The sequence below is a fragment of the Salvelinus alpinus genome, chromosome 16 (genome assembly GCF_045679555.1).
Source record: "Salvelinus alpinus chromosome 16, SLU_Salpinus.1, whole genome shotgun sequence".
Lineage (NCBI taxonomy): Eukaryota > Metazoa > Chordata > Actinopteri > Salmoniformes > Salmonidae > Salvelinus > Salvelinus alpinus.
In genome coordinates, this window is record NC_092101.1 from 39,285,401 (window position 1) to 39,313,360 (window position 27,960).

Consider the following 27,960-nt stretch of genomic DNA (forward strand, 5'->3'; position numbering starts at 1 on the left):
TCAGCTATTTTGCTCAAGTAACTACTAGCAACCAAACTGATGCAGGAAACTTGTTCTTGAAGCTGAACAGCGAAAGTTGGGGATTTATTTTGGTTGCTGAGAATGAGGGAAACCCGAAATTAATGTACGGTAAACATAAGGGAGGCCTTTGTGCATATTTGAACATGTATATTAACATCTAGCTAGCTACATAGCTAACAAGATTAACAGCAACATTTAGCAGTCAGACGAATACAGGGCTGGCTATCTCGAATAATGTTGTAGCTAATGTTAGCCAGCTAGAATTAGCTGTAGCTGGCGTTAGCTAACTAGCCAGCCAGAGACCCAACCAGTTAGCTAATTCCACCAACTCGTTTACACACTTTATAATTCCTATCCTATCATCATTGTTTTTTTCTAAACACAGTTTAGTTTCGCCTTGTGTCTTCACTGTCTCTAACAATAGAAGAGTAGCGAGTATTTGCCACCGGATGTCGCCACAGCACATGTTTTGGCTATCCGGCTCTGTAAACTGGCCTAAAAATCACAGTGAACAAGCCTCACTCCATTTCCATAGATGTTTATTTTTAGATTAGACACATCTAATTTATAGACAAAAGAGAGTAGGTGTAGACGGCTGTTTGATACACCACAGTAACTCTCAATATCTTAATGCTCCACAGCAAATATCTCTGTGATTAGGCTTAACTGCAGAGATGTCCACAAAGAGACCCAAGAGCACAGCCACTACCAGTAAGGGGAAAGGTATGTATGATCCCTTCAGTACATCTGACTTTTTTGTATCATACTTCACCTGTCATGTTTATTTTCCTAATTTTAATGATACTAATGCAAATATAAATGAAAAGTAAAATAAAAGTACATCAAGTATGACAATTCACATTTTCTGCTGTTTTGAATCAATGTAGACAAAAAGGCTGATGAGTCGTCTGCAGGAAGTGTTGCAGGGTCTGGTAAGATTTATTTGATGCATTATATAACTATTTAATCAAAAATGTTCCTGAATATTCCTGGCTCTTTTGCTGTATATCAAACTTATGATACTGCAATGGCTATAACTTAGATATAGAACATTAAGTGTAAACTACCCCAGCATGAGTTCAGTGAATTCCCTGGGTTTTTGGCTGCTCCAGAAATGTAGACCGCTGACACTGTTCCTCTGCTGATTTCCATGAAATTCCATAAACCATTAGCAACCTGAACTCTGCTTTCTGAATAGGCCGGCAATGAGTCCCTAACAAGGTTTGGGAGTAACTGATTACATGTAATCGGTTACATGTAATCTTTTTTTTTTTTTTTTTTTTAACTGTAACTGTAATCAGTTATGTTACCAGCAAAAATATTGTAATCAGATTACATTAAAATACATTATGACTGTTTTCTCAATGACATTTAATTCAACATTGAAAAATGCTGCAAGTTTAAGTTTGTTCCAACTGAGCAAGTCTGACCACAAGTCAGAAACCACTATGTTGACACCAAAAGTATTTGATGGACCCGTTTCGTTTTCTAACGCCTCTTAATGGGTAAGTAATCTAAACGTAACTTTAAGTGATCAGATTCCGTTACTGAGTAAAATTTTGGACAGGTAACAAGTAACTGTTAAGGATTACATTAGAAATTAACCTACCCAATCCTGGTCCCTAACACAAAGGGTCATGTGAAAACTATTTTCCTTAATTACTGCAGCCTCTGCCATAGTAGAATATGACTATAGCCTTACAACTTAGTCCTAAGGCACTAATTCCCCTCTTGTGAACAATCAGGTCTGTCTGATTAACACCTGCATGATCTACATCTGGCCTCTCATCAGATTACCATCGTAGCAGAAAGAATGTGTTCTTTCAACACTAATGTGTTCCTGTTCCACAACAAACAAGACAGAAAACAACATCTTTCGGCAAACTACCCTCCTGATTGAATGACAAGCCTGTATTTGATTGCTTCCATCTGTGTAAGAGGGGCTGGTTCTCTACGGTGCATGTTCACTCAGACAGGGACAGAAGATGCCAGAGGAAGCCTAAGGCCTGAGCCTATTTGACTCTTTAAAACGGTGATGTAATGAGCATGATATATTAATCAGCACTGTCTCTTTGTGGGAGGAAACCTGTATACCCTATGCATGCTTTTCATGTGAGCGTGGGTGTACTGTTGCAAACTCTGTGGACATACACATAACCGTTGGTATATTTCTCTACAACTCAATCTCATACCTTCATTGTCAGAGGGAGAGCTGCTTTCATGTGTTTCAGTGCCACCCCTGCAAACATGCTTTTGGTCTTCCATCTCAATTTTAAGTCTTATCAAATGCCGGCCAGACCAGCAGAAGGAAAGGGTAACTTTTTACTTTAAATTAGGTCATCGGCTATCATGTAAAGGGAACATGATAGTAGCATTATGCACTTGGGAGGGTCATCTCAGTTGATGCAGTATGAAACAGCCCTATTGAATGTAATGTGTTGGAGAATAGTTGGAGCTATATGCTTGGTCTATCTTCTGTCATTTAAAGAGATGTCTTAGACAAACTCCAATACATGTAGTGGATTTAAAATGTGTGGTGTTGGTGGTAACAATATGATTCACAAACACTTTATATGGATTTTACCTTCAAAGGGGGATGGCACCTGTTTTTCATACGTTACATTTAACCTCTCATCATCACTCAAGCATAACATATTTTCCATAAGTACCACATGGCATGTTTAACACATCACCCACTGCAAATGAATGGTGTGAGTTTCCACTACAATAATTTGGCATGGGTGCTGGTGGTCTGAATACAAAGGGAAGACACACCTAGTTGGGAAGTGGTTACTTAAGTTGTACTTCAGCATTCTCTGGGTCTCCTCAGCCTCAACCCTGTGGAAAGGCTTTGATGCAGGCCACAGGTGAGATGAGAGCTATAATTATGCAAAGCCCTGTTTACTATAGCATGCAATGCACTGTAAGCCTGTGTTTATGTCCAAGATAAGTTTATTTTAGTAAGTATACAAGAGAAGCTTCCTAGCCTGTTAACCAAAAGGCTTCAAAGTGGATACTGTCGTGCTCTGGTGTTATACACATGGCGTTACTGGAATCATGTTGTTGTTCTGATTGTTTGTAGGCTGGTGATGATGTTTGTTTTATCATACCTTTTTACAATCAGATAAAACACAATTAAGAACAGTGCTGTACGTTTTTGTATTTGATATTTTCTTGTTATTGCAACTGGGAATTGGAGGTACTCTATTGGGTAGGCCACAGCACAGCAAAATGTATTGCAACAGAAAACAGAAGTATGTGTTCTTATTGGACAAATTCCCTGAACAGTCTGAACCTTGTCCCCCTCACATCAAGGTCATCCTAATGACATCTTGCCCTTGACGTTGACCTCGGCTACCCAGGAGCTGTTTGGGTGTCGCTGTGACGAGGACGTCACGGGGGACAACCCCTACAAGATCCTGAGGAAAGAGGACATCGTGCAGGACATGAGGATGAGGGCAGCTGTGTCTGATTTCAGCCCCGTGAAGCAGCTGGTGCTGGTAGGCTAATCTCTATGTCGTTGTTATTGTTGTCATCCAGAGGAAGCATACAGGCAATCCCGTGTGGCTCAGTTGGTAGAGCGTGGCGCTTGCAATGCCAGGGTTGTGCGTTTGATTCCAACGGGGGACCAGTATGAAAATATATGAACTCACTACTGTAAGTCGCTCTGGATAAGAGTGTCTGCTAAATTACTAAAATGTCATATCCTCCCAACCAATATGATGGTTGATTCACAGGCCTCATGTTTAGGTTGAGTGGTCTGGGGGAAAAACACTGCCTCAGTTCCTAGCCTGGTCCCATATCTGTTTATGCTGTCTTTAACCATAACAAAACGGTCACATCGCCTCTGTTTTGGTAAAAAAGCTGACGGATGGGCCTGGAGAAATGTAACCACTCTTAGATTAATAGATGCAAGGACTGACCCTCCATAATATCAAAATTATTGTTTTATCCATGCTATTACATTTACAATGTTTACAAACATTGGGGGAAAACAAGCTTATATTTTGGTTTCTCATGGAGTGTGACAGTTGAACTAAGCTCATGAGGCATTTCTAAGTTATATTCTTCAAGAATCAGTGGATTGGCATTTTTCCTATTTTGTTGCCTTTACAACCTGTAATAATTTTTTTTTGGGGGGGGTTGTAACATTTGATTTACACAACATGGCTACCACTTTGAAGATGCAAAATATATATTTTTTGTTAAACAAACAAGAAATAAGACAAAAAAACTGAAAACTGGAGCGTGTATAACTATTCACCCCCCCAAAGTCAATACTTTGTAGAGCCACCTTTTGCAGCAATTACAGCTGCAAGTCTCTTGGTGTATGTCTCTATAAGCTTGGCACATCTAGTCACTGGGATTTTTGCCCATTCTTCAAGGCAAAACTGCTCCAACTCCTTCAAGTTGAATGGGTTCCGCTGGTGTACAGCAATCTTTAAGTCATACCACAGATTCTCAATTAGATTGAGGTCTGGGCTTTGACTAGGCCATTCCAAGACATTTAAATGTTTCCCCTTAAACCACTCGAGTGTTGCTTTAGCAGTATGCTTAGGGTCATTGTCCTGCTGGAAGGTGAACCTCTGTCCCAGTCTCAAATCTCGAGAAGACTGAAACAGGTTTCCCGCAAGAATTTCCCTGTAATTAGCTCCATCCATCATTCCTTCAATTCTGACCAGTTTCCCAGTCCCTGCCGATGAAATACATCCCCACAGCATGATGCTGCCACCACCATGCTTCACTGTGGGGATGGTGTTCTCGGGTGATGAGAGATGTTGGGTTTGCGCCAGACATAGCATTTTCCTTGATGGCAAAAAGGTACATTTTAGTGTCATCTGACCAGTGTACCTTCTTCCATATGTTTGGGGAGTCTCCAACATGCCTTTTGGCGAACATCAAACGTGCTTGCTTATTTTTTTCTTTAAGCAATGGCTTTTTTTCTGGACACTCTTCTGTAAAGCCCAGCTCTGTGGAGTGTTCGGCTAAAAGTGGTTCTATGGACAGGTACTCCAATCTCCGCTGTGGAGCTTTGCAGCTCCTTCAGGGTTATCTTTGGTCTCTTTGTTGCCTCTCTAATTAATGCCCTCTTTGCCTGGTCCATGAGGTTTGGTGGGCGGCCCTCTCTTGTCAGGTTTGTTGTGGTGCCATATTCTTTCCATTTTTTAGTAATGGATTTAATGGTGCTCCGTGGGATGTTCAAAGTTTCTGATAATTTTTTATAACCATACCTTGATCTGTACTTCTCCACAACTTTGTCCCTGACCTGTTTGGAGAGCTCCTTGATCTTCATGGTGCCGCTTGCTTGGTGGTGCCGCTTGCTTGGTGGTGCCGCTTGCTTGGTGGTGCCGCTTGCTTAGTGGTGTTGCAGACTCTGGGGCCTTTCTGATCAGGTGTATATATACTGAGATCATGTGACACTTAGATTGCATACAGGTGGACTTTATTTAACTAATTATGTGACTTCTGAAGGTAATTGGTTGCACTAGATCTTATTTAGGGGCTTCATAGCAAAGGGGGTGAATACATATGCACGCACCACGTTTCTGTAGTATTTTTTTTGATTTTGTTTTTAACAAGTAATTCTTTTCATTTCACTTCACCAATTTGGACTATTTTGTGTATGTCCATTACATGAAATTCAAATAAAAATCAATTTAAATTACAGGTTGTAATGCAACAAAATTGGAAAAACGCCAAGGGGGATGAATACAATTGCAAGGCACTGTATATATTTATATAATTTATAAGTCCAAAAATAGACTACAGACTACAGATTGCCCCTTTAAGTCTCTCAAAAGTGTGCAAGTTTGAGCATATTTTTTTCCCTCGCAAACATCCTTTCTGAGTTTAAGTAATCATCAAGTATTTCAAAATAATCTGTAATCTGATTACAATATTTTAGCTGGTAACATAAGGGATTACAGTTACCGTTTTTTTGCAATGCCTTTACATGAAACGGATTACATGTCATCCGTTACTCCCCAACCCTGATCATCAAATATCACTCCGCTGTGTGGGGTAGTGCTGTTTCCATGGTGACGTGTGGGTGGTTGTTTGTCCTCTCTAAGACCTTGAGACAACAATTCAGGTTCTCACTGACGAAGACCCCCCAGCCCTTATAAATGATCTACTGGTTCATGTTTCACTCACAATGGCACTCATTTTAAAGGTTAAGAGTAAAAAAATCTGGTTTTGAAAATATATCACTGTTTTAGTCAAATTGTACTTACATGTTATGCCAACCTGCTAGTCTCTGTGTGTGCAGTGCACTGTGCTCTCAATGCCCTCTCTCTTATGTGATACAACAGGACTACCCTGAAGATGAGCTCCTCCTGGTCTACGACAGAGACTTCATCTACGGATCCAGCTTCTACCTGGTTCTAACAGCAGATGCCAAGGATAGGCACCTAAAGGTGAGTCCATTTACCACCATTATTCTGCTCTTCAGAAGAAGAAAAAAACATTTTAAAAACAGTACTATGTGACATACTAGGAGAAAAACGCCCTTTACTACTGTATATGAATGATAAAGTGATTATAAAATAAGTAAAGAAAGTAATGATTCAAATTCAAAACATCTAAAGAAGAATATCATTCATGTCTTCAATATAATCCCTATTACTCATTACAGTGTTCTCTGTATGTCTGGCCCATGTAGCCTGTAGTGGCTTTGGGAGTTGAGGTAGCTTTGGAGCGGGAGCCGTCGGAGGTGTTTGCAGCTCAGAAAACCTCTGAACCCCAGCCCTGGATCTCTCTGGGCAGCGAACAGGAGATAGAGGAAGAGTCTGTCACTGACTCCAGACCCAGGGTAAAACACCGGAACAACATTTAGGGCCCTAAAAATATAATTAAAATATCAAAACAGAAAATAGAATTGTCACTAAATGATTGTTCTGAATGAATTAGATAATGATCTAATAGCTAAGTTCTCTCTCCACTCATTCTTCTTTCTCCTCCTCCGTCTCAGTTGAAGTATAGGATCTCCAGGGTGCGGAGGGAGTTTGGGGCACCGATCTTCTTCTCTGACCGTAATGCCATGGAGACCAAGGATGGCTTCCTTGAATGTACCCCCTACCAGGACAAGAACTTCAGCCTCAAGCAGATGGAGAGACACACTGGGGTGCAGACTATCCCCAACCTCAAGAGCTCCAGCACCCAAACACAATGGTAGGTCATGTTGTAACTAGAGCCAGGTAGAACAGGGGAAGAAAATAGACCATGGTACAGTCCTGTAGCTACTAGTCCACATTGGCAGTACCTAACAATGTCAGATGTGTTGTAATGATTCATCACTTTTTTTATGAATCATTACAATGAATCATCAAATGCTTTATCATTTTAGAATGACTATACCCTGTACTGAAATATGATCTGAATTAAACATTGAAGCAAAAGTTTGCCTACTTTATCCATTATTGTTCTATTCCATAGGACATATCCAAGGAGTATGTGCACGCAGTACGAACCCAGAGAGTTCAGCAAGGAGGAGAAAGAGAACTGCCTCCAATCTGAGAATCTGAAGAATTTTGTCAACTCGGTGGCCTCCAGGTAAGGGATCATTTAAATGATGGATACGATCGAGTGTCTGGGACTCAAGGGGAGCGTTTTAATGCATGGAATGACTGAAAGCCAACCAGAGTTATACATTATAGTGCAGCCTTGAGGCCTTGAGGAATCCACTCTCATACATTATGAAAGCCAAGGCCTGATCAAGATATGCACAAAGTAACTTATGGAGACTTAACTTTTCTTCTGGCAATTCTCCATGGTTTATGCTGATGTATGTTTTCTGCTCATTATCTAAGCTCTAATGTTTTTTTTTTAAAGTCAAACTAAAATAACATTTTATTGACTAGTACTCGATAAAGTCCTATCCTATCTGTATACCATCAATCTATTACATGACCTACTGTGTTCTACATTCCATCCTGTTCTGTACATCAGACTAGTCTGGTTACCAGTCTTTTTAGCTAACTTTCCACTCCTTGCCAGTCCTGAGTATTTGGCAAATGACAGGAGTGACAAGGAGTGGAATGTAATAGCTGAGCAGAGACAGGATCCAGGCTAACATAACATTTTTTTTTCTGAGAAGGAGAGATGAGAGTATTACTTAAACTATATATATATATATAGTTTATCTTTTGTTAGTCAGCACCTCACCTGACGGCCGAGATATACTGTAGATGGGTTAGCTGACAATGTCACAAAAATTGTTTTATACTATACAGCAGTAACTCGCCTAGCCACGCTATGGCTGCCTGCATGTGGGTGCTAACAAGCTAGCAAGCATGCTAGGTAGTGCTAAGTATCAACAGCCATTGTCAGCCAATCCAGTAGGGGTTGGAAGCTATGGTGAGCTTCGATTGGTTACTTGCGCCGTGATATCGCTGTAGATTTGCATAAAGTTCAGCTTTTCCCAATTTTAGTCCCGCCTTGTTCAGCTCCCTCGCCCATGCTCGCATCGCCCAACTGTCCCCCCGCCCACTCTGCTTCTCACAGCTTTCCTTCCATTGAAAATGAATGGGAAGCCGCTGTTTCACCGCGCGATGCCGTCTCGAGTGTATATGCCCTGTAAAGATGTGTGTGTTCTTTATTAAATGAACTTCCCAGGTTTGAGATAGCCATCCAGCAGAATGAAATCATGGATGTGTTCTTTGACGACTGGAAGGCCCTGAGTGAGGAGGACAGTGGCTACGGACGGAAGGCTGACCCACACCTGAAGGAGTACCAGTCCTTCACTGACCTGCACTTCAGCAAGGACAAGACCATCAGCAACATCAACTGGCACCCCACCATCAACGGTAAGGGACAGGAACATCATAGAAATAGAGTTACTAGAATGGGCGTCCAGTTCAATTCAATGAGGCTTTAATGGGTTGGCCGGTGGAAGTACAGCAGGAAGCGTCCTCATTAACCAGGAGGTAGTAATCATATTAATATGAGGAACATGGACACGGGGTCGAGACAAGGGGAACAGTACAGGTGCCTACTGTATTGAAGGGTCTGCAGTGTGAGTGTGGTTATGAATGATTGTTACTGTGGCCCGAAAAAAGATCAGTGCAATCATTTACATTTAGCAGACAGACAGTGATATACAGGGGTGACTGTCTGTCAAAATGAAGGAACAGTAATGTTCCGCCACTGAACAGAACATACAGAATACTTATCATCATCAGTTACTGTATGGGTGTTACAATCAAATCAAAGTTTATTGGTCGTTTAAACAGATTTGCAGATGTTATCAGGTGCAGTGAAATGCTTGTGTTTCTACTAGCTCCAACAGTGCAGTAATACCTAGCAATACAATAACAATACACGCATAATCCAAAAAAATGAAAACATGTATTATATAGGAGGAGCCATGACTACAATACAGTATATACTTATAAAGTGGTTGAAAGAGTATGTAAACATTATTAAAGTGACCAGTGTTCAATGACTCTATGTCACAGGAGGTCTGTGGCACCTTGATTGGGGAGGATGGGCTTGTGGTAATGGCTGGAGCGGAATGGTATCAAATACATGTGTATGGTTTTGACAGTGGTTATATGTGGTTGTGGTAGTTTCTGTATGGTTCTGTAACGTTGTGACAGTGTTTATCAGAATCACCTTTAAGTACATTTACATATGCCCGTAATTCGAGCTGGCGAAATAGTGCTAAACAGAAGGTACAGACAGAAGGTACAGACAGAAGATACAGACAGAATGTATAGAAAACATCCACATACAGATGGGTATACAGACACAATCCGTATTACACATAGTAAGAAAGAATACGTGGTTGTGTTTAGGTGTGATAGCGGTGGCTGTGACAGAGAGGCTGTCCTTCGAGGACAGGATCAATGGCTCCACTAAGCTGCTCCTAAACCCCTCCCTCATTCTCTTCTGGAGCTTCTCTGATCCCATCAACCCACAGGTATGGTATGGCAAAGTCTTCTCTTTCATTTCATCCTCTTCTACCTCTCTCTCTCTCTCTGGATAAATCCTCACTGACAGCTTACAAGCAATATTTCTCTTCTCACCCTTGACTCACGTCAGATCTGTTTGAGATGAGTTCTCCTAAAAAGAGAATGGCTTTAGAAGTTGCTTTGAACTGTCATTCAAAGCCTTTGTTTGGTTAAGTTGAAGTAAGAGCCTCTTAATTAATTACAATTGAGTTGAACAGTTGAATTTACCCAAGGATAATAGAGCCATTATAAAGTACTGTATATGAGCTGGTTTAGGGATTAAAAAAAATACTGCAATACATTTTCAGCAGATAAAATAAACACATTTGTTAGGAATATACCAAATTCAGCTCTGCACTTGTTAGGAATATACCAAATTCAGCTCTGCACTTGTTAGGAATAGACCAAATTCAGCTCTGCACTTGTTAGGAATATACCAAATTCAGCTTTGCACTTGTTAGGAATAGACCAAATTCAGCTCTGCACTTGTTAGGAATAGATCAAATTCAGCTTTGCACTTGTTAGGAATAGACCAAATTCAGCTCTGCACTTGTTAGGAATAGACCAAATTCAGCTTTGCAATTGTTAGCAATAGACCAAATTCAGCTTTGCAATTGTTAGGAATATACCAAATTCAGCTTTGCACTTGTTAGGAATAGACCAAATTCAGCTTTGCACTTGTTAGGAATAGACCAAATTCAGCTCTGCACTTGTTAGGAATAGACCAAATTTAGTGCTGCACTTGAACATAATGTAGCCTAACTCATTGTTTTGCATTACAAAGCTGTTACTCTGTTATTTTTTGTTTGTTTTATGTTCAGTGAAATGGAATCATTTGCACATGGGATTAGCCAAGGCCATGGATTTAAAATGCTGAGTGTATTGAATGACTAGAATAAATAAATACATTCGATGGCAAGGGACCCTAGTACTTGAAAGTCTCTCTCTGCTTTGAAATGTAATGCCTCAGCCCACTGTAACGCTGTGGGTTTCTCTTTTTCTGCTGTTTGCAGTTGCTGTTGGAGTGCCCAGACGACGTCTTCTCCTTTGAGTTCTGTCCTTCCGACCCAAATATTATTGTTGGTGGCTGCATGAACGGCCAGGTTCTGACTCCGTCTCTCTCTCTCTTTCTCTCTTTCTCTCTTTCTCTCTCTCTCGCTCCCTCCATCTCTTTACTGCTAAGTTAACATCTTTCTATTGCCCTCTTTGGTGCTGCTGACCAAATGTTTCTCTCTTGATGTTAATACTCTTCTCAACTACGTTCTCTCTCTCTCGTCATCTCAGGTTGTATTATGGAATATGGGATATATCCACCCACGTATTTCCCTCTCTCTCTCCCTTCCCTTTCCCTGCTCCCTCTCCCTCATCCTCTCTCCCTTTCCCTCTCTCCCTCCTTCTATCCCTCCCTTCCTCCCTACCTATCTACCTACCTCCCTGTCTCTGTTTCAGTGCCCACTAACTGTCAGCACTGTGGATTTTTTCTTATGAGGCTGTATTATATAACCATCTCAGGAGTAGATTTCATTTCCCATGTCCTCCTCCGTCCCAGGCCTCACTGGCCTCACTGGCCTCACTGGCTTCATTTCAAGGGAATCTGATAAAACAGATAAATAGCTGTTTATAGAAGGTGCAGCTTTCTTTTCGTTCTCTCCTTTTCGTTCTCTCCTCTTTGGCCATTATCCTCCATTGTTTTCTCCGTGGTTTTCTTTCATGAAATGTGTCATATTAAACTGAAGCATTAATAATACGTTAAAATGAGAGGGTTTTATGAGAGGAGGTGAAGGTGTAGTTGTTGATCCACCCTGAGTAATACACTTATTTGTGTTGTTGTCATCTCAGGTTGTGTTATGGGATATATCCACCCACGTAGAACAATTACAGGGCACACGCACCAGTGGTGGAAAGAACATAGCAGCAAACACCAACGCTTTAGTAAGTACTAATCAACATTCTGTCCTGATCACACTGACTCAATCCCAATGGCATGCTTCTGCAGATGAGGTCATTGCAAGTCTATGAGGGGTCCCAATTCTGGTTCATAATATTATCTTCAATTTAGATGCCCAGTTCTAGGCTAAGTTTTAAAGTTAAAGCCCTGTGACGCAGTGAGATGATGACACATTGGCTTGCCGGGTTTCTCTTCATCCTCAGCCTTTAATTAAAGGGGAATGCAGCGGTCCTGATGGTCCTTTTCAAGCCAACCCTGGCGATCACAGCAAGCCAGACCTAACCCATATACTTAGTCAGCTTAGCCCCACAAACCTCAACTCTGTCCAGGTCAGACCTAACCAAAGCCTGTTACAAGGGCAACATTACTACAACATTATAGACCATCTCTGACCTAACCTAACCATATACCGTGGCAAAAGCAGCCTTAACTAGTAAGCAGAAAACCTGGAACCCCAAAGCTGTTGCCTGCCACATCCATCCCATTTCCAATGGGGTGGGACGATTCCAGTATTGCGATATTCATTAGTATCGTAGCAAGGAAACAAAACATGAAGCGGATTTCACTTCTTTATGAAACAAACATGGAAACAAATATCATTATGTTGTCATCCAGAGTCACATGTATTTATTTTCCAACCTGTAGCACACAATATTTTACAGCAGGTTTTTAAAGAACAAAAGAGTTTGGTCAACTTCATGTTTTCATGTTTGCAGTGGAAAAATATTGCGATACTGTTATCGTCACAGCCCTAATATCCAACCTTCATTAGTCTCTATCTCAGTTTATTCTTTGTTTATTACCTGGTACAATATGATAGCAGCTGCATCCATCTTCCTTCCCTCCATTCACTGTCCCTGTTCACTCCAGAGTCAACATCCAGTATCCAGAGTCAACGACACCAACACACACCACACTCCAGTTGTTGCCTAACCCCTCTATGCCCCTGATAGTCTCTATGTCTTTCATGTCCAATAACACACACACACACACACACACACACACACACACACACACACACACACACACACACACACACACACACACACACACACACAGCTGACATAACACACATCTGATTACAGCTATGTGTTTTCAGAACAAACAATGGCAGTTCTATCAGCTAAAGATGTCCTTTACTAGCACCTGTTACTGCCTTGTAAACCCCTGTATGGTTTTAAGGGAACGTGTGTATGTCCTAACCTGCCATATTCACACCTTTTGTAGAGACAGGCTGTGTCCCAAATGGCACCCTATCCCCTACATAGTGCCCTACTTTTGACCAGAGCCCTATTGTCCCCGGTCAAAAGTAGTGCGCTACAGTATATAGGGAAAAGGGTGCCATAACCCAGTAGACATGCACAAACAGTAACATATACAGCACTCTCCAAGCATGCAGCTGTACTGCTAAGTCTACATCTCTTTCCGATCAGCCAGTGATCTCAGTCTTAATGAGAAACAGAGCCAACGACAGCGGTGGCCAAAGTGCAAAGTGAAATCACATGCACTGCTCTAGGTCCTAAACCATTTAGAGCAAAAAAACAAAAATCCTTCTGTATATAATATAAACCACATTCTGGTCTTAATTTCCAGTGTTAGCAAAGCAACTAACTGTATATTATTTGAATTCTGTCTTTAGTAGAATAGAAAGGACAATTCTGGGACAATAAAGTATTTCACTCTGTATCCTCCATAGTGCTATTATGGTATGGAACCTGTTGATTGACCTGACAGTGCTTATGCCACCCTGCTGTTTGCTGTTTGCTGTATTGTGTGACTAAAACCCTGCTTTTTGCTGTAATCCCTGTGTGTTTGTCACCCCAGCAGGGCTTTGAAGACAAGCGGGAGAATGAGACCCCTGTGGTGCGTTACTGTGCTGTCTCAGGCATAGAGAATGGCCACAAAGCACCCATTACAGACATCCAGTGGCTGCCAGGAACCTTTGAGGTACAGAGTTACTGTAGGGGGATGAAGGGAAGAACTGTAGGGGGATGAGAGGAGGAACTGTAGGAGGATGAGGGGAAGAACTGTAGGAGGATGAGGGGAGGAACTGTAGGAGGATGAGGGGAGGAACTGTAGGAGGATGAGGGGAGGAACTGTAGGAGGATGAGGGGAGGAACTGTAGGGGGATGAGGGGAGTTACTTTAGGGGGATGAGGGGAGGAACTGTAGCCCCGACGTCATTACATACCCCAGTTTGGGAATACCTACTGTAGGGGGATGATAGCGGGGTGAGGGTAGGCTGATGCCTTATGAAGAGAGCAATTTGAGGGATACTTTTGAATCATTATGAATTGTTTGTCTTTTGACTAAACTTTAAAGCAGTGATATTCAAACTTTTTCAGTGGGAACCCCAGTTTCTTATCCAGAATTTCTGGGGGACCCCACCCCTCCCCAAATCTAGAAACAGAATGTTAAAGGCCCAGTGCAGTCAAAAATAGATTTTCCTGTGATTTATATATATTTCCACACTGAGGTTGGAATAATATTGTGAAAATTATGATAATGCCCTTTTAGTGGGGTGGCAGGTAGCCTAGTGGTTAGAGCGTTGGACTAGTAACCGAAAGGTTGCAAGATCGAATCCCCGAGCCGACAAGGTAAAAATGTGTCGTTCTGCCCCTGAACAAGGCAGTGTTCCTAGGCTGTCATTGAAAATAAGAATTTGTTCTTAACTGACTTGCCTAGTTAAATAAAGGTAAAATAAATTTTAAAAATAAAGTGTACGGGCTGTCTGAAAAAAACACCTGAAAGTCCTAGCAAAATTCTTGCTTAAGAAATTGCTCTTTGTAAAGAAGCTACAGTATTTTAGTTTTATTTTTGATCATTTTAATTGAAAACAATTATAGTGAGGTACTTCATTGTTAGTTACCCAGAAATTATTCGATATTCAGATAAAATGGCTGCATTGGACCTTTAAAATCAATACATTTATATTTTTCAATCAACAAAAAAACTTTAATTAATAAAATTTTCATTGCTCTTCTCAAATTACCTTTCCCCAAAACTTTTATATATTGGCCCATACAATATTCTGTACCCTTAATTTTTTGTTCAAAATTATTTCATTTTGGCGACACCACTGCAATTGTCTCAACCCGACTTTGAATACCACTGACTTAAAGTGATAGTTCGGGATTTTGGCAATGACACCCTTTATCTACTTCCCCAGAGTTAGATGAACTTGTGAATATTTCTCTCCATCCAGTATGAAGGAAGTTAGAGGTGGTTGCAAAAATCCTGAACTATCCCTTTAAGATGCTTTATTAGCTAATTATTTGATTGTGATTTCTTACCATGGGAAAATACTAATGTGATTTGTGCTTGTCTATTTGACTTTTCTGTTTTTGTCCAAATGAATCATTCTTGAAAGTTTTGGTCTCAACACACCCGGCTCCCAGCACAAATGTTTTACCCCTTTTTTCACCCCAAATTCATGGTATCCAATTGGTAGTTACAGTCTTGTATCATCACTGCAACTTCCGTATGGACTCGGGAGAGGCGAAGGTCGAGAGCCGTGTGTCCTCCGAAACACAACCCAACCAAGCCGCACTGCTTCTTGACACAATGCCCACTTAACCCGGAAGCCAGCCGCACCAATGTGTCGGCGGAAACACTGTAGTGTCAGCGTGCACTGTGCCTGGCCCGCCACAGGAGTCGCTAGTGCGCAATGGGACAAGGACATCCCTGCCGGCCAAACCCTCCCCTAACCCAGATGACTCTGGGCCAATTGTACGCCGCCCCATGGGTCTCCCAGTCGCGGCCGGCTGCGACAGAGCCTGGACTCAAACCTAGAATCTCTAGTGGCGCAGCTAGCACTGCGATGCATTCCCTTGACCACTGCAGCACTCGGGAGGCCCCACCTTATGAGATCTAAAGTAAATACACTTAACTAAGTACCAACCTACCAGGGTTCAGTGAGAACTACTCAACTGACAGTTTTAAGCCTTCACACCTAATTTACACACTGATATTCAAACACTTACATTAAAAGGGTTAGCTAGGTCCTCTTATCACACTAATGATTTCTGAGTCTAATTTTGATATGATGACCCTGTTTAATTTACGATCCAATCTGACTTAAAAGCACTTTGACCGTTACACAATACATTTTAGCAGGATCTGAGATAGATGATCAGTGAAAGTAGTCACAGTAGAGAAGGTCTATAGGAATAGCTTTATAGGAGTGGTCAAGGGTGAATGTCACAACAGGCTTTTAGACATAATTGCTATGGTCCATCTACGTCAGGAAGCACCATAGAGATCATCTCTATGTCAGGGATCCTGTCAACACAAGCCTCCCTAACAGGTCAGAGCAGGTAATAGTAGGTAACACGTATCTTCAAGTGACTTGTCGTGATGCCTATATAGTGCTGTCTTAGTAATAATATCACTACAAGCCTTTCACACTAGCCTGGGTGCCAGTGTAATATTGAGCATGACAATTCCAGAAGGAGTTGGCAAGAGAGCAGAAACAGACTTGACACCCAGGCTACATTCACATGGTTTTATTAAAGAGGTGGATAGTAATGAAGTTATCCCTTCCTCAATCTCCTTGTATGCTCTGCGTTTGAAGTGAGTGAACATTCATTGGTTATACCATCTAATAAAGTGTGTCTTTTGTCTTATGTCTAAAGAAGCGTGTGGGTGGTGCAACGCTTCGTTACAATCCACGGACAGTCGTTGGTTTAAGTGAAACCATGCAATTATCAAAGTGTCCCCAGGGAGCCAAACCTGGAAAACCATAGAGGGAGGGATAGCATTATTCTAGGACTAAAATACAGCTGCACAATGGTCTATGCTCCCAAGTGCTCCCTTTTATTAGGACAAGGTTTCGACCCTAAATGGGATATCATTACTCACCGTGACAAGGACTGAAAAGCCTACCTGTGGTGTAGTAGATATTCATTCATTTTCTCTCTTTCATTCTGATAAGGTCTCTAGAATGGGGGTACCGATGGAGAACAGGAATGGAATATGTGTTCAGATCGTCACCTGCGCCCCTGATTGGTACAAAGTGACATTAATATTAAATGACTGACTAAATGCAATCGTTTTATTTATTTTTTTAAATATTGAATGAAAAACAATACAATTATAATTTAGATGCCTCTTTGTTGGTGTTTTTGTTTGTTTCTTTTGTTTTCCCTGTGTTTGTCTCTCCCTACCAGTTGTGTGATGTTCTGGGATATTCGTGCTCCGAGGGTACTCCAGACCATGGCCGACCAGCGGAAACAGAAGGTGGAGGAGAAACCCCTGGAGAATCCTCACGGTGTTCCCAACACCTTCAAACACCTCGACCTCACATGGAAACCACTCATCAGGGTACAGCATATATCATACTGTACCATTACTGATTTATAACAGACCCCTTGGTTAATTGGTAACACTCCTGGTATGACCCCAGAGACCAGGGTTCAGTCTCCACTTCAACCCTTTATCTACACTTTAATTTTCCCCTACACTTCTAATCTGTTGGAATTACACACAGAAAATATGAAGGGAGAGTGGTGTTCCTAGTGTTGCCTATTTTTGGAATGTACTGTGTGTTTGACAGTTCTCTAAAGGCATTAGATAGATGTCAAAGCTATCGTCTTGTCATGTGTCAGGTTTCCCTGCCTAAGATTGATACCAGCGGGGAATACAGCCCTTTGAAAATCAGCCTGCGAGACAACACCTGTGACAACCATACAGGTAGCAACGCAGGTGAGTATTTACCTTCCCTCTTCCTCTACCTTTTTTCTCTCTCCTTCTCCTTCAGGCATTGATGCAGGTGAGCATCTCCCTTCCCTCTGTTTATTTCTCTTGCTGTCACTTTCTTTTCCTATTTTCATCCTCCCTTTTTTCTAACCCCTTCAAGCAACACAGATGAGCAGAACACTAAACAGTAAGCCAAAACAACATCTGTCTTCAAATCAAGAATCTTAGGAGATAAAGATATAAGAGACTAGTTACTCTTTGTAATGGACCCGCAGGGCACACACTGTCTGTGGAGTGTGTGATGTGTTTGTCAGTGTGTCTGTACATTGCGTTCGACATGCTTGTGTATGTGTGTGTGTGCCACTGTCTCAGATTCTACTTTGGATCAGTGAGTTCCATGATCAGTGGGGCATGTCCGTCTGTCCCTTCACCACCCCCCCTCACCCATCTCACCCCTCTCGCCTCTGGTTTCATACTGTTTTATTAAACGATCGGTCCCAGACCTAGACAAGGCTCTCATAGTCAGGGGGCATTAACCTTGTTGACTGTCAGCTGTTTGCAATATGCTGCTGAGCCCCTGGGGCCAAAAGATGTTACTGTGTCTCGGGTGGTACATCAAGAAGAAAACCTGCCTTTGTCTTGCTGCTTTAAGATCTGCCTTTATACACACAGCTTTCATAATGGTTATGGAATGAATTCATTTTCAGTTACTGAACCTAAAAAGTGCTGAATTTTGGGGCGTTTTTTGGGCATGTCGTGGGCTGTTTCGATATGATCTATGTAATGAATAGGGTCAGCTGTCTTGAGTTAAGGTGGGTAGCGGCTTTGTCTGTTAGAGAATGGAAGGTCAGGTAACTAACATAGAGAGTCTTGATTGGAAGGTGTTACCTGTCCTGTCTTAAAGACTCCTCCCTACGATCCTCCAACCCAATAGGAACACTAGGTTTAGATTATAGAAGGTGGTGATCTTCGTGTCATCAATGACGCTATGATGATCAATGTCATCAGTCATCACTGGAACGTTTGTTAGTGTAACCCAATTTGATCTTAATCACAGTTATAATGAGTAGCCTACATCTCCTATAACTAATAGTGTGTAGTGATCAGACAGATATACCCTAGAGATAGCTAATATAATATGGCGATAAAGGGCTGTGAACACGCTGTCCAGTCCTGCACTATCACTGCAGACAGTGGGGCTTTTGTCATTGAAATGGCTGCTCCTTACCTTCTCCCTCTCCTGCTGGTGGTGGTCAGATGACTGAGCTGGTACCAAGCCTTACAGAGCCACAGCCCCACGTGCTCTCCGGTCAACTGCCCTGCCTGTTTCACTCACAGAGTAACAGTCATTAAAGAGCTACAAAAGGCTATCTGGAATAAATGCCCTAACTATGATGTTTAACTGCATAACAACACTGCTCACTCTGTGCTTCCCCCTATTAACCCCTGACAGACAGGGCCCACCTGAATGCAGAGAGGTCAGAGGTTGCTCCAGAATACGCCCTGCTCAGAGTGCCTTCAGCCAAACAACTCAAACCGCTGGAGGACATCTGCACCCAGTTATACGCAGGGACCGAGGTAACGTAGCCTTTCTTCTCCATAGCTATTCTATGGATGGATGGATGGAAGGGAGTTCCAAGGGGGAACTATTATCAAGTAACTGAAAAGTACATACTACTAGAGGTGGAATGTGTTTCATTGATGAGTTATGGAGTTAATACTTTTCATGAAGAACTCAATTCAAGTCACAGGTCACTTCATACTGTATGCCAACTGTAAACTATCCATCCTGGGGCTTAGTTACACTAAGGTAAAACTCAGCTACAACTTGTTCTTTCTACCACATTTTGCCCTCAGGACGGAGAGCTTGTGTACACAGACTGGAAGTTGGAGAAGGACAACGACTCTGGACGACTGTTCAGTAAGATCATCATAAATGAGACTTTATCTATAATATCATTTAAACTATACTCTTACAGTTAACACGTCCGTTGGTTCACAGCCAAGGAAAATACATAATCTCCTAAACCTCTAGAGCTCTGAGTAATCTGGGAGATTGGTTGCTTGTTTCATATATCTTAAGTATCATGAATGTAACTGCTCTACAGATTCCATGGAGACTCAAACAATGCCTTCAGGATCTCCTATTCTCCTCCTAATCATAGTTTGTTTAAGCACAAGAGATTTGAGGCAGTCAAGAAACAAAACAAGGCATTTACTGTCTGGGAAATAGATTTAATATCATGGCTGCTAGACTACAATAGTATCACTACTAAAGTATTGAGCCATTCAGCAATTTATGACCAATTACAGGAGATTAAACTTGGTTCCCTCATCTCGTTTTGGCAGGGCACAGGAATGTGATTACTTAATAATAAACTGTGTCTCATGTCACAACAGTGTCAGGGTAGACAAAGGTTATTTGCTTGTACATTAATGGTAAATTGCTCCCTATAAAGCACGTTCCTCATGTTAGTTAATGGTAAGGGGGAAATGGTTCCCAAGGGAAATGACATTATTATACTATAATATGTGCTCCCAGTGGTCAGTAGACTGTTTATTTAGCTTTAACGTTATTACTGTATCCCAATAGGAAGATACTGGTCCTTGGACATGGCACCACTGTTGATTCAAATCTTGATGAAACATTCAGACACAGACACACATACCTACCTCAGACTCATTTTCCATGTGTGTCACGACTTCTGCCGAAGTCGATGCCTCTCCTTGTTCGGGCGGTGTTCGGCGGTCGACGTCACCGGTCTTCTAGCCATCGCCGATCCATTTTTAATTTTCCATTTGTTTTGTCTCGTTTTCCCACACACCTGGTTTTCATCTCCCAATTACTGGTCATGTATTTAACCCTCTGTTTCCCCCATGTCTTTGTGTGTGATTGTTTATTGTTCATGTCAGTACGTTTCCGTCTGGTTTTGTCCGGGTGCTGTTTTCACCCGTGTTTTGTGGCAACCGTTATTGTTCGCATATTGGTACTGTTACTTGTGCTATTTTCTTGAGTAAAGTGCGTTGTTCACTCATCTCTGCTCTCCTGCGCCTGACTTCATGCACCAGCTACACCCACCGCCTGACAATGTGGCCCATCTCCTATGTGGTTGAACTGGGGTAATCCCTCTCTCAATTCAATTTCAATTCAATTTAAGGGCTTCATTAGCATGGGAAACAGATGTTTACATTGCCAAAGCAAGTGAAATAGATAATAAACAAAAGTGAAATAAACAGTAAAAGATTAACAGTAAACATTACACTCACAAAAGTTCCAAAAGAATAAAGACATTTCAAATGTCATATTATGTCTATATACAGTGTTGTAATGATGTGCAAATAGTTAAAGTACAAAAGGGAAAATAAATAAATAAAAATATAGGTTCTATTTACAATGGTGTCTGTTCTTCACTGGTTTTCCTTTTCTTGTGCCAACAGGTATTCTCTTGAGAGCCAGGTCTGCCTTCAGCGGCCTTTCTCAATAGCAAGGCTATGCTCACTGAGTCTGTATATAGTCAAATATTTCCTTAATTTTGGGTCAGTCACAGTGGTCAGGTATTCTGCCACTGTGTACTCTCTGTTTAGGGCCAAATGGCATTCTAGTTTTCTCTTTTTTTTTTGTAAATTCTTTCCAATGTGTCAAGTAATTATCTTTTTGTTTTCTCATGATTTGGTTCTGTCTAATTGTGTTGCTGTCCTGGGGCTCTGTGGGGTCTGTTTGTGTTTGTGAACAGAGCCCCAGGATCAGCATACTTAGGGGCCTCTTCTCCAGGTTCATTTCTCTGTAGGTAATGGCTTTGTTGTGGAAGGTTTGGGAATTGCTTCCTTTTAGGTGGTTGTAGAATTTGTCTCTCTTCTGAATTTTGATAATTAGCGGGTATCGGCCTAATTCTGCTCTGCATGCATTATTTGGTGTTTTACATTATACATGGAGGATATTTTTGCAGAATTCTGCATGCAGTCTCAATTTGGTGTTTGTCCCATTTTGTGAATTCTTGGTTGGTGAGCGTACCCCAGACCTCACAACCATAAAGGGCAATGGGTTCTATAACTAATTCAAGTATTTTTAGACAGATCCTAATTGGTATGTTGAATTTTATGTTCCTTTTGATTGCATAGAAGGCTCTTCTTGCCTTGTCGCTCAGATCGTTCACAGCTTTGTGGACGTTACCTGTGATGCTGATTTTTAGGCTGAGGTATGTATAGTTTTTTGTGAGCTCTAGGGCAATGGTGTCTAGATGGAAGTTGTATTTGTGGTCCTGGCAACTGGACCTTTTTTGGAACACCATTATTTTTGTCTAACTGAGATATACTGTCAGGGCCCAGGTCTGGCAGAATCTGTGCAGAAGATCTAGGTGCTGCTGTAGGCCCTCATTGGTTGGGGACAGAAGAACCAGATCATCAGCAAACAGTAGACATTTGACTTCAGATTCTAGTAGGGTGAGGCCGGGTGCTGCAGATTGTTCTAGTGCCCTCGCCAATTCGTTGATATGTATGTTGAAGAGGGTGGGCTTAAGCTGCTCCCCCGTGTCACCGCCCGGCCCTGTTGAAAGAAATGTATGTGTTTTTTGCCAATTTTAACTGCACACTCTCTCTCTCTGTCTCTCTCTCTGTTTCTGTCTACTTCTCTCTGTTTTTCAGGTGCCAAGCCCTCTCATCGGTTTATAATCCATGATGGGCAGGTGAACACTGTTCGTCGGTCTCCCTTCTTTAAAGACATCATTCTGACCGTGGGAGGATGGACCTTTGCCATCTGGAAGGAGGGCGTCATGGTAACAACAATAACAACATTTGGTCAAACACAGACTCATTAAGATAATTTGGTATCACTTAACTTAAACCCTGCAGGTATAATGCATTCTAACTTGTTGTAAGTATATATGAGCCTTTATAAGGTTATATGATAAGGCTTATAAAATGTTTTTAAGCATTTGAACTTGTTGTGATCTACGACCTTTCAGAACGGCCCCATCATCCAGTCATCGTGTTCTCAGAAGAAGTGCACTGTGGGATACTGGTCCCAGTCACGTCCAGCTGTGCTCTTCATCGGTAAGGAGGATGGGAACATCGATGTGTGGGACCTTCTGGAGAAGACCCATGAGCCCTCCCAGACCCAGAACATCACTGCCACCCAGATCACATGCATCAAACCCTGGATCGTCTCCTGTGAGTCGCCGCTGATCTTGGTGCTGCCAGCATGGTCCCAGATCTGTTTGTGCTGTCTTGCCAACTCTTATGGTCATTGTGGCAGTAGGATTGACAAGACAGCACAAACAGATCTGGAACCAGGCTATGTTGCTAATGCTGCTGCTGCTGCTGGATCCCTGCATTTATTTATTGTTGGATTCAGAAAGTTCTGTATTAATCTGATTCACTTTTTGTTTGTTGTACAAACAGCAAAGCAGCATCTCCTGGCTGTGTCTGATTACCTGGGCACTCTGCATATTCTGGAGATCCCATGGACACTTCGCAGCCCCTCCAGCAATGAGGTTTGTACTGGAGGTGGCCTCTAGGACAACAGGATGGATTCAATTTTACCATCTGTGTTTTTTTATCTCCAATGCGTTTGATATAACTCTACCATCCTCCGTCTGCGTGCATGTGTGTGTGGTGTGTGTGTGTAGAAGCTGAGCATGAGTAAGTACTTTGAGAAGGAGGTGGACAGGCTGGTGTACTTTGAGAAGAGGAGGGAGATGAGAGCCAAGGAGAAGAAAGACTCCGAGGCAGAGGAGCTGAGAAAGAAGATGGTGAGATGCAGTATATAGAGATGATTATTAACTGATGGAAAACATTATCTGTGTATAATGTCACATGGTCAGAACAGATTCAAACTGGTTCTAAAGTTTTGCCATTTTTAGCTCATACGTTTAAAGCCAGAGCATCGAATATTGCCTGCTTAAAGTTGGGCTGTCTGCACATTAAAAAAAAAATATATATATATTTTCCCAAAATCATTTAAGACAGCCATGACATAACAGATTGCTAACAGATTGCTTGATGCATAATGTGTGTGTACTCCTGAGTACCTGTTTCTAAGTTATTCTCAACGTCTTGAGCCAGAAGGTGACAATCAGCTACATACTGTAAGTCTTGCAAACGGATTTAATTGACCCAAAGTTACAGTTGAAGTCGGTTGGAGTCATTAAAACTTGTTTTTCAACCACTTCTTGTTAACAAACTATCGTTTTGGCAAGTCGGTTAGGACATCTACTTTGTGCATGACACAAGTAATTTTTCCAACAATTGTTTACAGACAGAGTATTTCACTTATAATTCACTGTATCAGTGAAGTTTACATACACTAAGAAGTTTACATACACTAAGTTGTCTGTGCCTTTAAACTGCTTGGAAAATTACAGAACATGATGTCATGGCTTTAGAAACTTCTGATAGGCTAATTGACATAATTTCAGTCAATCGGAGGTGTATGTGGATGTATTACAAGGCCTACCTTCAAACTCAGTGCCTCTTTGCTTGACATCATGGGAAAATCAAAATAAATCAGCCAAGACCTCAGAAAAAAAATTGTAGACCTCCACAAGTCTAGTTCATTCTTGGGAGCAATTTCCAAACAACTGAAGGTACCACGTTCATCTGTACAAACAATAGCACGCAAGTATAAACACCATGGGACCACGCAGCCGTCATACCGCTCAGGAAAGAGACGCGTTCTGTCTCCTAGAGATGAACGTACTTTGGTGCGAAAGTGCAAATCAATCCCAGAACAACAGCAAAGGACCTTGTGAAGATGCTGGAGGAAACAGGTACAAAAGTATCTATATCCACAGTAAAACGAGTCCTATATCGGCATAACCTGAAAGGCCGCTCAGAAAGGAAGAAGCCACTGCTCCAAAACCGCCATAAGAAAGCCAGACTACAGTTTGCAACTGCACATGGGGACAAAGATCGTACTTTTTGGAGAAATGTCCTCTGGTCTGATGAAACAAAAATTGAACTGTTTGGCCATAATGACCATCATTATGTTTGGAGGAAAAAGGGGAAGGCTTGCAAACCGAAGAACACCATCCCAACCGTGAAGCACAGGGGTTGCAGCATCATGTTGTGGGGGTGCTTTGCTGCAGGAGGGAATGGTGCACTTCACAAAATAGATGGCATCATGAGGATGGAAAATGATGTGGATATACTGAAGCAACATCTCAAGACATCAGTCAGGAAGTTGAAGCTTGGTCGCAAATGGGTCTTCCAAATGGATCAATTTTGCCACAACTTCCAAAGTTGTAGCAAAATTGCTTAAGGACAACAAAGTCAACGTATTGGCCATCACAAAGCCCTGACCTCAACCCTATAGAAAATGTGTGTGCAGAACTGAAAAAGCGTGTGCGAGCAAGGCCTACAAACCTGACTCAGTTACACCAGCTCTGTCAGGAGGAATGGGCCAAAATTCATCCAACTTATTGTGGGAAGCTTGTGGAAGGCTACCTGAAACGTTTGACACAAGTTAAACAATTTAAAGGAAAGCTACACTCAATTAGTATTTTGTATGTAAACTTCTGACCCACTGGGAATGTGATGAAAGAAATAAAAGCTGAAATAAATCACTCTACTATTATTCTGACATTTCACATTCTTAAAATAAAGTGGTGATCCTAACTGACCTAAGACAGGGAATTTTTACTTGGATTAAATGTCAGGAATTGTGAAATGTATTTGGCTAAGGTGTATGTAAACTTCCAACTTCAACTGTAGATGAGCTCAGTCCAATTCTGCAAAGTCAAGTGTGTGAGAGGAGCGGGAATCTGTTCACTCTCATGACTAATTCATAGCTTGGTATTTGATTCTTAGCAGCAGAGAGCAGGAGAGGTGTACAGTCTGTAATATTCACATCCACTCCATAATGGTCTATCAGAGGGAGATGTCTGGACAGCGGTTATCAAACCTTTCAGGCCAAGGAAAGCATTCCTTGCCAAACTAGTTAACTGGTTTATCAAACATTTCAGGCTAAGGAAAGCACTCCTTGCAAAACTAGCTAACTGGTTTCACATAACCATTAGACCCATTATCTGATGCTTGAGTGGGCAACTTATGGCTGTGACTTCAACCAAGGTTACTGGGAAAAATACGTATACTTCCCCTTGTGTCCCCCTGAAAGAACACCTTGCCAGTTTGGTTCTAGTTGTTGTAGTTGCTGTTGTTGAGCAAACTTTGAGTTTGTTTAATTCACCTTTAATTCACTCAGTCTTTAAATGCTCTCATTCTCATTAAACAGTATTTAGTCTGTAACCATTTAAGATCATTCTAAATCATCAGATTTAAATTATCTTTGCCACCCACCATGGAATGTCTACTCCCAATCTAAACTATACACCATCTACATATAAGGGAAAATTACAGTGATTATGATTGAAACACGGTTTTATATCTTTGTGCAACAATGATAGCGCATTTGTCCCAGAGCTCATGTATATTTATTCTGTCTTTCTTCCCAAACAGACAGAACAAAATTACTGTTATGGGACAAATTAAAGTTTAGAATAAATCCCCTAACCCGCTGGCTTATGTCAAGATGATCGAAGACTATCTTAAGGCTAGTGAATACATTTATTTTCAAGTAAACAACCAACATTCAATTCAGACATGTCTCCCAACCTATTATTTTGCACTCATTTGGAGAGAAACACACAAATTAAATTCCATCCAGACCAAATACTTTTACGAGTAGGCTACAAAGAAGCAGACCTCAAGAATTTAAAACCAAACACGGTGATTACTGTTTTCAGAAATGTGTGTGTGTTTAGATTTTCTCCCGTCTGGCCCTGATAAGACAGAAATTCAAAATGGCCATTATATATAAAAAAAACATTCACTTTGTTATCCTCTCACTTTCTCACACCACATGCTGAATTGTTGTACTTGCTAGTCCTGGCCTGTTGCTAGGGAGACCACAAACTCTGATGTTTTGAATGAGGTTAGGTTTAACCATAGAAGGATATTATGAAAGACAATACAATGGGTTGGTTGACCTTCTTTATATAACTGATCTTTGCATTTCCCTGACAAGGTAGAGTAATTACTGATCACAGAGATAGTAATCTGATAGAGTTCTACATTTTCTCTATGATGGAAAACTATCAACAGCTGGGAATCTGTCTCTGTGAGGTTGTTGTGAGAGGTCTCACAATTGGTCTGAAGGGTTGAAATAAATTGAACAACATATGATTTTGGTTGTTATTAATTTCTCTTTTCCAAGATGAACCAAAAGCATGTTTCCTTGGTCTGTCCCCCTCCCAGGAACCCATCATACCAGAGAAGCAGGTGGAGCAGATCTTGGAGGAGGCCATGAAGGAGTATGAGGACTACCTGTCCTTGGAGACGGTCATCCTGAAGGAAATGGGGCTGCTGCCAGACACAAACAAGGTTGACATCTGACATCTTAACCCTAATCCACTGTTCAGTCTGACACCTGATATCACACCTTGTGTGACCAGCAGGGTTGCGGTCAATTCCATTTCAGTTTACTTCTTGGAATTGACCCCAACCCTGGTGTCCAGTGTTCAGGCTGATGTCTGATGCTCCCTGAAACCAGTGGCCTACCACACAACTCATTTAACACAGTACTACAAAGTGTCTATTCAATTGAAAATGGAATTGTTACACTTTTTATTTTCTATGTACAGTATTAAAAGCTGGATTTGGTTTTAGTAAATTGTTCAGAAAACTGTATGCCTCTTGTTTTGCTTGTGGGTACATGTAGTGAATGGAGAGATTCCTCAGAGTTAATGAGTGAGTTTTTCACAAACACAAGTCAGCTGTTTTTTGTTATGATATTTGTGTTTCTTTATGTAATATGTATTTGTTGTTCTGTATGTGTGTCTATAGGTTTGTTCAATGTTGTGTTAAGTGTATGTGTCACGTCCGTCGTTAAATGAAGACCAAGGTGCAGCGTGGTAGGCGTACATTTTCTTTAATATTAAATGTTCCACCAAAAAACAATAAACAACTCAACGAACGTAAAGCTAGGAGTGCAAACCATGCAACACACAAAGACAAGATCCCACAACAGAAGGTGGGAGAAAGGGCTGCCTAAGTATGATCCCCAATCAGAGACAACGATAGACAGCTGCCTCTGATTGGGAACCATACTCGGCCAACAAAGAAATATAAACATAGATTTCCCACCCTAGTCACACCCTGACCTACCAAATAGGGGGAAAAAAGGATCTCTAAGGTCAGGGCGTGACCGTATGTAAGTTGTTTTGTCTGAAACATTGTTCTCCCTGCTGCTGTTGGACCAGGTCTCTCGTGAAAAATAAATTTAATCTCAATGAGAAAAACCTGTATAAATAAGTGTTAAATAAAATAAAAAATATATAAACATATATACATA

The 27,960-nt window shown here is 41.4% G+C and overlaps 1 protein-coding gene across 3 annotated transcripts; it reads left to right on the forward strand.

Moving 5' to 3' along the window:
- Positions 1-30: 30 nt before the first annotated feature.
- On the forward strand, positions 31-27,960 carry dnai3 (dynein axonemal intermediate chain 3). 3 transcript variants are annotated; one of them, XM_071346182.1, is made up of 24 exons: positions 31-124; positions 663-744; positions 909-953; positions 3,337-3,521; positions 6,333-6,437; positions 6,683-6,832; positions 6,992-7,191; positions 7,456-7,572; positions 8,635-8,825; positions 9,816-9,940; positions 10,985-11,074; positions 11,811-11,903; positions 13,744-13,866; positions 16,852-16,925; positions 17,087-17,240; positions 17,525-17,621; positions 17,776-17,802; positions 19,069-19,193; positions 19,473-19,536; positions 22,257-22,387; positions 22,577-22,781; positions 23,013-23,104; positions 23,240-23,362; positions 26,865-27,960. In XM_071346182.1, the coding sequence occupies exons 2-24, from the start codon at positions 696-698 to the stop codon at positions 27,000-27,002; spliced, it is 2,703 nt and encodes a 900-aa protein (XP_071202283.1). In that variant the 5' UTR covers positions 31-124; positions 663-695; the 3' UTR covers positions 27,003-27,960. The 3 variants fall into 3 exon arrangements, with proteins under 3 accessions (XP_071202283.1, XP_071202284.1, XP_071202285.1); XM_071346183.1 differs by having other exon boundaries at positions 13,747-13,866; XM_071346184.1 differs by lacking the exon at positions 17,776-17,802.